The sequence below is a fragment of the Typopeltis vanoorti genome, chromosome 18, assembly GCF_054136105.1.
Source record: "Typopeltis vanoorti isolate ZY-2024b chromosome 18, IOZ_Tvanoo_1.0, whole genome shotgun sequence".
NCBI lineage: Eukaryota > Metazoa > Arthropoda > Arachnida > Uropygi > Thelyphonidae > Typopeltis > Typopeltis vanoorti.
Genome location: NC_143566.1, coordinates 83,273,840 through 83,288,893, shown reverse-complemented (window position 1 = coordinate 83,288,893; position 15,054 = coordinate 83,273,840). Strand labels below are relative to the sequence as shown.

Sequence of the window (15,054 nt, the reverse complement as noted above, 5' to 3'; positions counted from 1 at the left end):
ATATTACCATTGCAAACCTACTTAAGGGTTATCTTAGAAGAATAAAATGTATAGATGTACTACAGTATTTAATTAGATTGTGCTAATTTTAATATTTGTGTTTATAATTACCAGTTTATTTTGTTAAGAAAATTATATTCAGAAAAGTACAATTAATTTTTTAAATAATAGATTGCCTATTACATATGTTGTGCATACTGCAATATACATGTAGGCTATATTGAACTAAATGAATGCATTGATTTGATTTTAAAAATTTATTGGAAATTTTAACTGTAATTTAATTTAAATGTATTCATGATATACATAGTGGAGCATGCATAGAGAGGAAAAGAACATTTTAATATTCCTGTGAAAGGAATGATGGGATTTTTGGAACTCAATAGTAGATATTTATATATCTTTCATATTGAAAGAAGAATGTTTAAATTAAGCATTTTTCTGGCAAGTGTTTTTGTGATTCTTTAAAAGAGTGTTGGATTCTGATAATATAGAGATTGGAGTAATTATTATTTGCTTCAGAATCCAACATGATCTTCCATCACAAAGGCTAGACTTGTAATTAATAATTAATGTAAATCACTTGTTTATAATTTAATATTCATAGTTAACCTTTAACTTTATCATCATCATCATCATCAAATTCCTGCCATGTACCCTCAAGGGGTGTACTGGATATGATAGTACTACATGAAAAAAATTACATCATTATTAATTTCCTATCTACAATTTTCCTCCAAATCAGTCTGTTACTTGTCAAGACTCCAACATTATCAGATCTTATATTTCTATCGTCTAAAGCACTTTGTACCGTATCAATCCACCTATATCTTGGTCTTCCTCTGGGTCGTTTTCCTGCCAACCTGGCAGAGAACACTTGTTTTGCTAATCTTTCCTTGCCCATTCTGTTTAAGTGACCATACCACCTGAGATTAGCTCTGCTAACACATTCCTGGATGCTGACAATGTCAAGTTCTTTCCTAATATCCTCGTTTTTAATATGATATTGCCATTAATGCCATCTGTTCACGCCTCTAATCTTTCTCAGGACTCTCATATCTGTGGTCTCTAGTCTTTGGTCAAGTGTTTTACTTCTGACCCAGCTCTCAGATCCATAAGTTAAAACTGGTTTGAACACTGTCTTGTATACAGCTAATTTAGTGTTCTGACTAATTTCTCTCTTATTCCATATGAATTTATTCAATTGACTTCCCACCATACCAGCTTTGCTGATTCTGTTGTCTATTTCTATATTTAGTTTACCATCTTCAGTAAAAATTGTGCCTAAGTAGCTGAAATGTTTTACTTGTTCCACCGGTTCTCCATTCACAACACAGTTGACATTTTCAATGATTCTGCCTATTTTCATTGTCTTTGTCTTTTTATTGCTGACCTTCATACCATATCTATTACAACAGCTATTCAATTTAGTCAAAGAATCTTGCAGACTTGTAGCAGATTTATTTAGAAGTATAACATCGTCTGCATAAAGCAAAGAGCTGACATTAACATCTCCAATTTTGATATCATGTTTAATACCACTTTCCTTCATAATGTGATCCATATAGATAATGAATAACAGAGCAGATAATGTACATCCTTGTCTCACACCAGATTTAACATTAAACCACCTTCCTGTACTTCCTTCAATTTTAACTGCTGACTTACAACTCAAATAAAGACTAAGTACTGCTTGATATAATGCCCCATTGACACCATATAACTGCAGCGTATTGAATAGCTTCTCTCTTAGCACCTTGTCATATGCCTTTTCCAAATCGACAAAACTTAAATACAGATCTTTGTTATATTCCCATGCTTTCTCGACTATTTGTCGTAAAGTGAAGATCTGATCCTGACAGCCTCTATTTGGCCTGAATCCAGCTTGTTCTTCATCAAGCTTTTCTTCCACAATTCTTCTCAACTGTTTCTCAAGTATACTTGCATAGATCTTGCCAGGAATACTCAGTAGGGAAATACCTCTATAATTCTCACATGCAGTTTTATTTCCCTTTTTATATATGGGTACTATGAGAGCTCTACTCCAATCATCGGGAATTCGTCCCTCTGTCCAGGCTTTCTGAACTATGCAGTGCAGCCATTGTAAGACTTTTATACCACCATACTTCAGCATTTCTGGTCAAATATTATCTACTCCTGCTGCCTTTCCACATTTCAAGCCTTTGATGGCTTTTTCTACTTCAAGTATGGATATGTATTCCTGCCTGCAAGCCTGATCAGTGTTTTTTACCACTGTGCTGTCATCACTGCTTATTTCATTTAGCAGTTTTTCAAAGTAATTACTCCATACTTCAAGGATGTCTTTTTCTCCCGTTTTCATGTCACCTTTATCATCTCTATTTCCTTTTACAGCACTCTTTCCTCCATTCTTAAGCTTCTTCAACAACCTCCAGAATATTTTGCCACCTTCTTGATATTTATTTTCTATATTCTTGCCAAAGTCCTCCCATGACTTTTGTTTAGCTAGTTTTACACAGTGTTTAGCATTCTTGCATTTGTCTCTATATTCTCTAAGAGCACAAGCTGACTTATTTGACAGGAACTTTTGATATGCTTTCTTCTTTTCCTTCACTGCCTCTTTAACTTCCTGTGTCCACCAGGGAGTTCTGATTTTTTTATCCTTACAGACAACCTCACCACATGCCTCTGGCAGAATCAATCAATGTTTTCTTCAGAGTTTGCCACTGAATCTCCAAGGTTTGGTTCCTGTTCTCAAACTCTTTCATTTTTTTTCTTCAATAATCTTTGTGTATTTTAGTCTACAGTTCACATCTGAGAGCTGCTCAACTTTTATTCGCTTTAAAACTTTCTTACATGTTATTCTTTTCAATATTAAATTCAATTTTATCCTGCTCAAGACTAAATAGTGATCACTTCCAATTTCAAATGCTCTGTACACTCTGGTGTCCTGCACCAGGGAGAAAACATCACTATGAACAATAACATAGTCAATGAGACTTTTCTTATTCCTAGCCTCTTCTCTCCATGTGAATTTGTGCACATTTTTATGTTGGAACATGGTGTTAGTAATAACCAGTCCATGTCCTGAGCAGAAATCCAACAGATATTTGCCATTACTATTAGCTTTGCTCTTTTCTCCAAATTTTCCCAAAATATTTTTGTATGTCTCACAATCATTTCCTACTCTGCTATTTAGATCCCCAACAAGGACCAATTTTTCATTGTGTCAGTTGCTTTTTCTAAAGCTTCAAAAAACTCCTCCACTTCTGCCTTAGTAGAACCTTCTGTGGGACCATAGGCACAAATAAGTCTCATTGTCCAGTTCCCCATTCTCATATTTGCCCACATTACTCTACTTGAGACTGACTGCCATTCAAGAAGATTAGCCTCGTATTTTGTGTTGAATACTATGGCTACTCCTTCTTTTCCTTGATTGTCTTTAACTTTATTCTTTATTTGATATTTAATTATTTAATCAAGGATATATGTATTAATAGTAATAAAACTCTGTATTAAAATATTATTAAGTTTATTTTATTTTTTGCTATATTAATATAAGAATTTGTATTCAACATTTTAACTGCGTATTAATTGAAACGTAAATATTCTTATTTTGTTACTGTTTGTATAAGTTTAACGTTATGCAATAGCTCAATTTTATTATATTTTGTTTGGTTGTCGTGGAGACATGTAAGAGAGCGAGCGCGAGTATTAACAGCAACTATTGCGGAGATTAGCTGAAGTGTAGATTTAAAAGTGCTTGCTTGTGAAGAGGTGTTACTGCAATTTTATTGTATTTGGAACTTAAGGAACTGTGAGAAGACTGTATTACAGATAACAGGTTTACCATTGTCTGAGTTAGTATGACTGTATTATCAGAAAGGCTAAAGTGTTTATAATAACTTATTTAGTGATTTGATCTTAAGTGTAAAATGTGTGATTCTAAAATTAAATGTTTGTTTTTGTTAATCGAAAGTTGTATTTTGCCTGAATCTCTTTTACTGCACCATTCATAAAATATTCAAACCAAAGCGGGTGAATTAAGTAAGTTAAATATACTCGGCCAGTATATATATATTAATAACAACATATAAAGGAGAAATAGTTGAGAGTTGGTTTTTCTTCAGTTCTGGAACTAATTCAAATATAGAGTGGCGCAGTCAATAAATATAAATTTTCTCTATATATGAATTAGAAATTAACTTGCAACCTATCAACTAGTTAAGAACATCATAATAACTAAATATCGGATCCAAAGTATAGATTGAGAAGAAGTAGGATCCAACAAGAGCAAGTGTTTTTGTGATTTTTTTAAAAGAGAGTACGGTAGTATTCTCTTTTAAAGAATTCGAACTTCAGATCCATATATCAGTAGCTGCCTGTGATCAAATAACTTGACAGTGAATGAGATGATGGTTTAAAATTGAAAGAAAGTGTAAATTATGCATATATATATATTGAATGTGTTTACAATGAGGCTGAAAATTCATTCACCTCTTGTCTGTAACTCGCCTGTAGTGAGTGGGCAAGCAGATTTCTGGAGCACTGCTTCTATGTGTGGAACATTCTTATCATGACTTATCATTTACTTATAGTTACACATTGCTTTGCTTTTCTACTTTTTTTTTTTTTTTCCTCTGTATCAGAACACATGCTTTTGATACTTCTCCATGTTTGACTCTTTAACTTCTTGAGTTCACCACGTGCCTTGCTCTGACTGAATGAATCAGTGTTTTATTCAGAGTTTGCAACTGATCTTCAGAGTGTTTGGTTCTTGTTTTCAAACTCATTGATTTTTTTTCTTTAATGATATTGTATATTTGTCTTCATTTCATCTTTGAAAATCTCTTTTACTCAGGTTGTTTTTAAAAACTTTCTTATTAATGCAAAGCATCATACATCTCCTCCAGGAGATGTTCTTTGCATTAAGGGTAAATATTAAGATTAGTGATCAGAGCTTATTCTACTTTTACCATGAGTTGCCTTGGTCTTGCACTACGTGCAGGGTCAGCTCGACTTGCAACACTGTGCAAACTTGACTTGTTTGTCTGTTTGCTTACTTGGGAAATGGAGCAAAACCAGGTTTAAAATAGCTTGGTATCTTTAACATATACAGGGTGTTCGGGATAAATTTGACAGTTTCGTAAGGAAAAAGAAAATCTTCTTTGTATCTATTAAATTTAATGAATTGACAAAAAAACATCACAGGCAGAGTTAATTACAATACTATCAACAAGATTTACTCAAAATAACCACCATTAGCATCGATCACAGCTTCAATTCTGCTTCGGAACCTCGAACAAGCTGATGCTACAGTCTCCCTGGGAAGGGCCGCAAAAACTGTTTTAATTTTATCCATTAACTGGGCTTTTGTATTACTGGAAGTGCGATTGGTGTCTTTTTCAACTGCGCCCCATACAAAATAATCCATGGGGTTAAGGTCTGGGGAGTTTGGAGGCCAAACATTTGGACTGGTGAAGTCGTAGAAATTTTCAGACAACCATTTTTGACTTTTCCCAGAGGTGTGGCAAGGGGCCGAATCCTGCTGCCATACATACGGCCTACCATTGGCTACCCTTGTTATCCAGGGCTTGACTACAGTTAGCAACTCCACGAACAAAGCCCGAATTCCAATGCCAGGGTTCTTCAACACCTGTTCCTGCAGATTTGCGAGGAATTCTGCTGTACGAACGCAATCAGATCGTCTGCTAGGGATCTTTCTTCTTGCTACATCCTCGTAGTCACCATTGCAAGTCTCTAGTTCATGCCTGATTGTTTTTACTGTATTCAGGGAGCATTGGGCAGCAGTCGTAATATCCTTATTTTGATGGCGGGCACGAATCATCATGATACAAGTTATTCTCTTCCATGATTCAGGTGGGTTCCAGCTATCCATCCTTTCTGACATCTTGTATATGAATGAAGAAGGGTCCAAACTTTTAAATGAAGAGAAGTGTGTGTTAATACATGTAACTTACGGAAAAATATAATTAATTATAAATATGTCAAATTTATCCCGAACACCCTGTATATATATATATATATATATATATATATATATATATATATATATATACACTGTCATTTATTATTCATTTTTATCCTTCTGAAAGTAAATGATCACTTCCTATTTCAAATGTTCTGTATACCCTTGTATCCTTGACTGTGGAGATACAACAGTCAAGACTTTTCCTATTTCTTTTGTCTATTCTTCATGTTCATTTATGAACATCTTTATGTTGAAAGGTGATTAGTTCATGTCCTCAACAGAAATCCAATAGGTATTTACCATTGTTATTGTTACTTTGCTCTTTTCTCAAAATAATTTTTATGTTTGATATTAGAACAGGAATAGTCAGGTGTACATATCAATACTTGATCTAGGGAAAGCCATCCAAAAACCTGAAATGTGGAAAAAAGACAACTGGAATAGATGGCATTCAGCCAGAAATGATTAAATATGAGTTATAAAAGTAGAGGTTCTTATTCCAGATGACATACCGAGTGTTTCTGGTAAGATTTATGCAAGTATACTTGAAAAAAGGGCTGAGAAAAATTGTGAAAGTGAGAAGAACACTGGATGCTAAATAGAGGTTGTCAGGATCAAATTTTTACTTTAAGACAAATAGTTGAGAACTCTTGGGAATATAACTAGGATCAGTTTTTAAGTTTTGTAGATCTAGAAAGGGCATATGACAAGGTGTCAAGAGGAAAACTTTTCAAAATACTGCAGTTATATGGTGTAAATTGGACATTATATTAAGCAATACATAGTTTCTATTTAAGCAGTTAGAATTGAAGGAGATACAGGAGATGGTTTAATGTTAAATCAGGTTTGAGATAAGGGTGCACATTACATTATCTTCATGTTATTCATAATATGTGGATTACAATATGAAGGAAAGTGACATTAAATCTGATATCATAATTGGTTATGTTAATCTCATCTCTTGACTTGATGCAGATGATATACTTCTAAATAAATATAATATAAGTTTGCAGTTATTCAGTTTAGTTAGGGGAAACTGAATTGAATAACTGCTGTAATAAATTTGGTATGAAAATCAGTGCACATGCACACACACATAAAAAGAAAGAAAATAAAAACATTGAAAACATCAACTTCATTTTGAATGGAGAACCTATAGAACAAGTAAAACATTTCAGCTATTTAGGCACAGTTTTTAGTGATTACAATATGGATTACCATACCAGCAAAGCTGATATGGTATGAAGTCAACTGAATAAATAAGGAGTACGAGAATCAAAACTAGCTATATACAAGGCAGTGTTTAAAGCAGTTTTAGCTTCTTGATCTGAGAGCCAAGTTAGAGATAAAACACTTGATTAAAGGTTTGAGACCATGGATAAGAGTTCTGAGAAAGATTACAAGAGCAAACAGATAGCATCAATGGCAGTATTATTAAAAATGGAGATATTTTTGGCATTTTCTTGATCTTTTTAACGGTGTGAACTAGATTGTTAGCATTCAAGAATGTGTGTGCTAATCTGAAGTGGTTTGGTCACTTAAATAGTGGGAAAAGAAACATTAGCACAATAATATGATGCTGAGATGGCAGAAAAAAAGACCCAAAGGAAGACTACAATCTAAGTGGATTGATGCATTAATATCCCTATGAGTTCTCTATAGTGAACACCAGCTGTTTTTATTTAAATATATATCAGTATATCCTTTTTGCTTTAGTTGGGTAAACTATTCTTCATGTCTATATGCCAATAGAGGTGGTATGGTCACTTAAACAGAATAAGAGAGGAGATGTTATCAAAACAGGTGTTTCATGTCAGGATGGCAAAGGTTGAAACCCAGACCGGTTTCAACTTTTTTTGAGGTCTCCTCAGTGAGTAGCTAGACCCTAAATACCAAGGTTTTAGTAATACGGAGCCTTATCAACTTTACCTATACAAGTTGCTACAAGGTGTTTTTAAATAACTAAGCTTATATAAAATTACTTGGTAACCCTAATATACAGTATCCCCAAGTTAAAAAATTAATTACATCTATATCTCCTCCAGAGATTATTATTAAAAATAAAAACGCCTTGTAGCAACTTGTATAGGTAAAGTTGATTATTACTACTCACTGAGGAGACCTCGAAAAAGGTTGAAACCAGTCTGGGTAGTGACCTCACCCATAATGTATTGCAGTATACATTTTCTAGTGAGATGTGCTTTACATTATGGGAAATACTAAGAATAGTGATCAGAGCTTTACCCACCTTTACAATGAGTTGCCCTGGTGTTGTACCATCTTTAGACTTGAACTATGTTTCAGGCACAAACTTGACTGTTTACTTACTTGGGATTAGGAGTTAAATAACCAAGCTTATATAAAATTACTTGGTAACCCTAATATACAGTATCCCCAAGTTAAAAAATTAATTACACACACACACACACATATATATATATTTTTTTTTTTACCCTAAACCCAGCTAAGTGTGTTTGGTGGTATATTTCCTCTTGTTTAAGAATTAAGTATTGGCTATGATTCTGTCAGTTAAAATGCAATGTTGTTTGCAAAAAAATGGGCTTTTTGTTATTCTTCACAACACAGGAGATATCTATGAGAAAATTGCAGCAAATCCACTGTTAGAGGAAGCGCATTGTGATTGCTATTTGATTATGTTGGCAATAGGTTGGTTGGTTGGTAGGAACAATCTATAATTATTTATTAGAGTTCTGACAAATTATCTTGGTATAAACATTTCTCATTTCTTCCTATCTGTGTATGGCATGTTTATTCTTAGGTAGTCAATGGTAATATTTTTATGAAACAAATTGTATTAACGACATCATAGTACTACTTGCTGAGCTCTATAGTAATTATTTTCTCAACAAGTAATCACTATAGAGCTACTCCAGTAAAGTTACCAAAGTTGCATTATCAACAGCCGCATGGTTTCTAAACTGCAAAGGATTTTATACAAAAAATGTAGTATTCAATGAAGTTTTGTGCTCAAGCATTTTTAATATTGCAGCTTTTGCTGTCAATTGCTATTAGAATATATTTTTTTTTTCCATTTCAGGAATTTATTAAAATGTATCCCACATTGCCAAAGCTTGTCCTAGTCTTAAAGCAGTTCCTTTTGCAACGAGATTTAAATGAAGTCTTCACAGGTGGCATTAGTTCTTATAGCCTTATTCTTTTGACAGTGAGCTTTCTACAGGTAGATTTTTAATTAAAATATTAACTTCTGTATTTAATATGTAAAACAAAGATTTCAAAATATGCTTAATTCTTAGCTTGTATATTATGCTTTATCTCCCTTGTCCATTAAGGGAATTTTTTAATCACTTTTTTGTCTTTATTAATTTAAGGAACAACTATTTAAACACAAAAAAAAACTTTTGATTCAACTTCACCATATACTACTTCCTGATTAGCTGCTGTCTTATCCATATCTCCAGCTTTATTTCCATCCCCATTTTCTGCAGCAATTGGGGATGGAAATTTGGATGGATTGATAAGTTTAAAATATGTCAAATTTAACTAAAATCCAATAGAATTTCTTATAGGGTTTCATATGGTATCCTGTCAAATGCTTTTACATAGTATAGCAATATTATGGTGTAGCCCTACTGTTCCCCGTAGAGTACGATATCGATATTACTATCCAGCTATTCTTGAATTCTACCCTTAACTATTCCATTATTTTAACCACTATTCCTCTCATGCTGTGCAGTCTATAATTTCTAATCCTGTCTTAGAATCCTTAATGGAAAGGAACTATCTTGCCCTCTTTCACATTTCTTGGAACACTGCCGTTGGTGATCTGAATTAAGCAGCCTTGTTATAAGCACTTTCATTTCTCTTGCAGTGTAATATACAGGCAGAATATCTACTCCCATGGCTGTATTCATGTTGAGATTTCTTATCACACTTCTGTCTGGATCATACACACTTTCAAGTTAATCACTTATTAATTCAACTATTATATTTCTGTCACCTCTTTTACCTGCCAAATTCCAAATTTTAATAATGATCCCAAACACTGAATTTCATTAAATTTCATCGTGCCAAAGAGAGAGAGATTATGATAACATTTCAAATCATTTTGTTAATAAAAACAGTGATAATGGAGTGGTGGGATCATTAAGGAATCTTGAACCAGTAATGGTTTAACCAAATTATACAAAAGCATACTCATATTATACAAAGAAATGCATTATTCATAGAACTATCAAGTGATGGCACTTTTAATAATAAATAAATAATAAAAAGCCATCATGTCAAAAGTTATATCACACTGATACATGGATCCATTTTTGTTTTGGCTTACATACTATAGAGGTCTTGTTTTACCTGATTTTGCAACTACTTACATAGTTTAATTGATCACTTACAAATTTCATTAAATGCCATCTAACCTGTGTGAATTATTGATATCATTTCAAATCTTGCTGTTAATAAAAAGTTATCTGATTGAAACCCTAATTAATTGTATTGACATCTTGTTGTAGATCTCAGGCAGAGTTCTTGGTATTCAATTTTGACATATTTTCTCATTTATGTCCCTGCAGATTGTCCCATTGTAAGAAAAATTTGGGTGCATTGATAAGTTTTTAAAATATGTCAAATTTCACTGAAATCCAATCTGCCAAAGTACCAGTAAAACTTGTATATGGACAAGCCATCATTTCCCTATTCATACATTTATTCATGTATGAATAGGGAAATATATACAGAAATATTCATATAACAAAAACTTGTGGAGATAATCTTAGATGAAAGTGAATCAACTTGCTCTCTTTGTGCCAAATGGTAAATGTCAGATGTTTTGTGAGCCTCATATTCAAAAAGAAGTTATGCATTGCCAAAACGCTTTCCTTGCTTCTCCTCTGTGTTCATTAGTTGGTCTGTAAAGAGCAAGGGCATTGAACATAGGTGAAAATTCATGTTCTAACCATCTTAGCTGATGTTTTTGAATTGTTTCTATTAGGAATCTTTGCTAGCTTTCTTCAAGAATGACAGTGCATTAAGAATGTGATCTCACCATGAATACCCAGTACATATAGCCAGCAAATTAGAAGTAATGTAAATGTCACATGCTCTAAGCAACTATTTAAGTATGCTGCTGGTCAATAATTATTCCGCAGTGTTGATCACAATAGGAAAAACAAAGGATCTTTCAGAGTTTGATAAAGGACTTGTTGTGGGTGCTCATTTGCCTGGAGCCACGATTTTGAAAATAGCATGGTATTAAAGTTTCTAATTTAGTGGCTGATATGTGAATTGTTCAAAGACATGTCCCAAAGTTATTGATATTAACTGCTTATTGAGTAGTGATGTCTAAGAGGCATATGGTCCTAAGACAGTGTCAGAAACGAGACTGTTACGCTCTGAGAAGGCTGATATGGACAAACAGAACTTCCTATGGTCAGTAATTGACTGAAGTATTTAATGAAGGCTGTTTCCCCCACCCATATCTCACCAAACTGTGTGCTGTAATTTGGGATAAAGGAAGTTCAACACAGTATTAAAGTTTCTAATTCAATGGCTTGTTGTGTATTGTTCAAAGGCATGTTGCCCTAAAGTTATTGATATTAACTGCTTGTTGAGTACTGATGTTCCATGTCTGGGTACCATATGTAAATATGGTTTGATTGGTGGTTTTGTACGTACAAATTTTGGTATTCATGGTGATGAAATTGGATTTCTGGAGATTAGTTACTTTTATGGAATTAAACAGCTTTGCTTAAATTTTCACAGTGTCAGTATCGACATATGGTTCATATCAACATATCGATGTGAACCATATCAAAAATTATTTGCATTTTTTGAGAATGTGGTCATTTTAGCCAAATCTTTCTTTCTGTTCTATGGACAAGTAAAATGAATTAATAGTTGGTAACAAATGTTTCAAATGTCACTTTATAACAGAATACTAAGATTGTATATCAATATTTGAGCTAGAAAAAGCTATCAGAAACATGAAATTTGAAAAGCAGCTAGAGTATCCTGAAATGTGATAATTATGCATTTTTTACTGACGTCGATGTATAATTTATAAGTTGAATCTAAAATATTTAAGCATGGTTCTCCTTGTACTAATTTATATAAAAATAAGTAAAATTGAATACTGGTACACCACTGCTGTTCCAGCAGCAACTTTGGTGCCAGAGCCTTGTGGGATTAGCCATTTTTCTGGACCAACAGGTTATGTAATAGTAGTTCATCAGTATGCCTCTGACCAACTAATTTTATAACCCTTCCTTGTCTTTGAGCATCATGAACCACTAGGAAGTTAATTTACTTGGTTAAATGAAATACATACAATAATGCAGGTAGAAATTAACAGGTTTATTTAATTGCTCTACTTACAATGAATGTTATAATACCAGCACTACCACTCACAAAGTGGCAAAATTTAGACTTACTGAGATTGTAATACTAATCACAAATGTCTGGATGTTGTGAGGATTGCCCAAATTACTGTATCTCTTTCATACTAACTTGTAAATCTTGAATGTTGCATGGGGAACAGAACATCTTGAAGCAAAGTTGTTTATTTTGGATTTGCTTGAACTTCAGGCTAAAAGCCTTATAGCATTAATTTCAGTGGTAATCCAGCCATTTTTATTTGCTCGGTATATATATCACAATAAATTTGAGCACCTTTCAAGGTCCTAGAGCATTTAGTTTTTCCTACCAACAGTGGCTGATCTCTGTGGGTTACTTGCTATATTAGCACCTTAGGGTAGTAATTCTATCCTTAGATGATTTGTCTGAATCCTATAGGGTCCTTTGTCCTCTGCTGTTAATGGTCTTTGTGGTGCACATCACCAATAATAATACAGTTTCATCAGTATTGTATACTTTCAGCTAGAAGTTTGACCAATTCGCTCACATACTCGATAGCACTTTTGTGGTGTGTGGACTAATTTTTACCACATACACACATTATGAATAGAAATTCAATTTTGGCTTTTGGAGTCATCCTACACTATAGACACACTCATATTCTTATTTAATTTCTTTATGAAATAACTTACCCTGTCCCATCAACATAGTACTCAACAAGTCAACCATATAACACGGTTTCTGCACAAAAAAAAAAAAAAAACCCGGCTGACTTGTTTTGACACATCTACCTTATGTTGTATTGATATGGACTCGTGGGTACATTTGACACCACTGCCGTGAACTGGAGTTATGTAATCATAATCACTCTTTTAAGAAATTGCTATCAACTGCAGATGTCAATAATTAAGTGTAATAACGTAGTGGTCTGCACTGTGCCTTTTAAAATTAATTACCCTGCATTTTTATTACCCTTCTTTGCTTTTGCTTTCATTGTTTAATATTCATGAATGGTCAGCTGCCTTAACTATCAACTGCCACCATATATCTATTTCTACTATATCTTATTTCTCACGCTCTAACAAATTTATTTGTTTTCACAACTGCACCAGTTAGACTATATTTTGTGTATGAGAATATAAGATCTTAAATCAAGGACCATGCAGATATCATTTATATTCCCCACTTATATTATTCTTACTTTAAACTAGTGGCTTAACTATAATTCATATAAACCTCTCTCTATCTTATGCGGATTTGAATTTTTTTAGGATAGTGCATTGACAGAATCGGTCCAGTGTGTTGTTTACAAACCATTTAAGTCAAACAGAAATATGTACAGAATGAGTTACATTCACACACACACAGTGTCATTACAATTCTCTTGCTAATCTCAATTCTTTCTAATCTAACCTTAGTTCTAAGCTAACTCACAATCTAGCATAACATTAACTGAATATAAGACATACCTTGGTTAAGCCTAATTATCTTGTAAACATAGACGCTTGACATACATTCTTGTTCAGTATTACAGCTACTTACAATTTTTGTTCAGCAGACAGTCTTTCACATTAACCTTTTGTTCGAAGTTTTTTCACTTGGTTATACTATAAATTATAGATTCCAAGAAATTATATACTTGGTTTAATCCTTTATCCAAGTGTAAGCAAATAAAGTTTGCACCTGAAGTATTTTCAGGACTAGGGCAACTCGTATAAGGAAGCTAAGACTTCACATCACTTTCCTTAGTATCCCATAATGCAAAGCACATCTCATTGCAGACATGTATAATGCTATGCATTATTGGAAGGGTCACTACACAGACCGGTTTTGACCTTTATTGAGGTCTCTTCAGTTGGTGCTGGACCCAGAGGTGATACTAAGTATGAAGTAATGCAGAAGTCATATTTTCATATACGAGTTGCCAAAAGGTGTCACACCTTATTATTAAATTACTCTGGATTAGAGAAAGATGTTAGAAGTTTTTTCACTTAGTTATACTATAAATTAAAGATACCAAGAAATTTGCTTCCTTATATGAGTTGCTCTAGTCCTAAAAATACTTCAGGTGGTAACTTTATTTGCTTACACTTGGATAAAGGATTAAACCAAGTATATAATTTATTGGTATCTTTAATTTATAGTATAACCAAGTGAAAAAACTTCTAACATCTTTCTGTAATCCAGAGTAATTTAATAATAAGATGTGACGTGACACCTTTTGGCAACTCGTATATGAAAATATGACTTTTGCATTACTTCATCCTTAGTATCACTGAGTGTTCTCTAGCCAGCAGTTTAAGGTTCATTGAAGTAAGTACTGAGCTTTTCAAGATGTCAGGAGGTGGAATGGCGATTTTTGATGAGAACTGACGTGTTATTTTAGACTGAGCCTGATTACATTGCATACAAGGTTTCTCAGTAATCTCACATTGCACTGGTGCTAACACAGTGTGATTCCTACTGTCTCTCCCTCTGCATGAAATGTGCAAGAGGTCAAATGGTCGGCAGGCCCCACCCGCAATGAGGACCAGTGGTGGGTTAAGGTTTTATAGAGAGGTAGGTCTCTAAACTGTGGCCAAGTGAGATATTGATACTCCTTTTCCCCAGTTAGTAGGTTGCAACAAGACTTTGCTAGTAGACCAACTCAGTCTACAGGACATTTGCTGGCAGGCTTCAAGCCCTGCGGGTTTATATACTGCTAGTCCATCTAGGTCTGCAGGATACTTTGCTGGCAGGCCCCTAGCCCT

General features: G+C 33.7%; 1 protein-coding gene across 2 annotated transcripts in view; it reads left to right on the top strand.

Moving 5' to 3' along the window:
• The window catches only part of LOC150096867 (terminal nucleotidyltransferase 4B-like), a 239,884-nt gene that overhangs the window by 136,399 nt on the left and 88,431 nt on the right, over window positions 1–15,054 (top strand). For both annotated transcript variants that reach the window (XM_090408317.1, XM_090408319.1), the window contains exon 6: window positions 9,030–9,170. In XM_090408317.1, coding sequence (XP_090264443.1) covers window positions 9,030–9,170 — 141 coding nt within the window. The remainder of the gene's footprint in view (window positions 1–9,029; window positions 9,171–15,054) is intronic.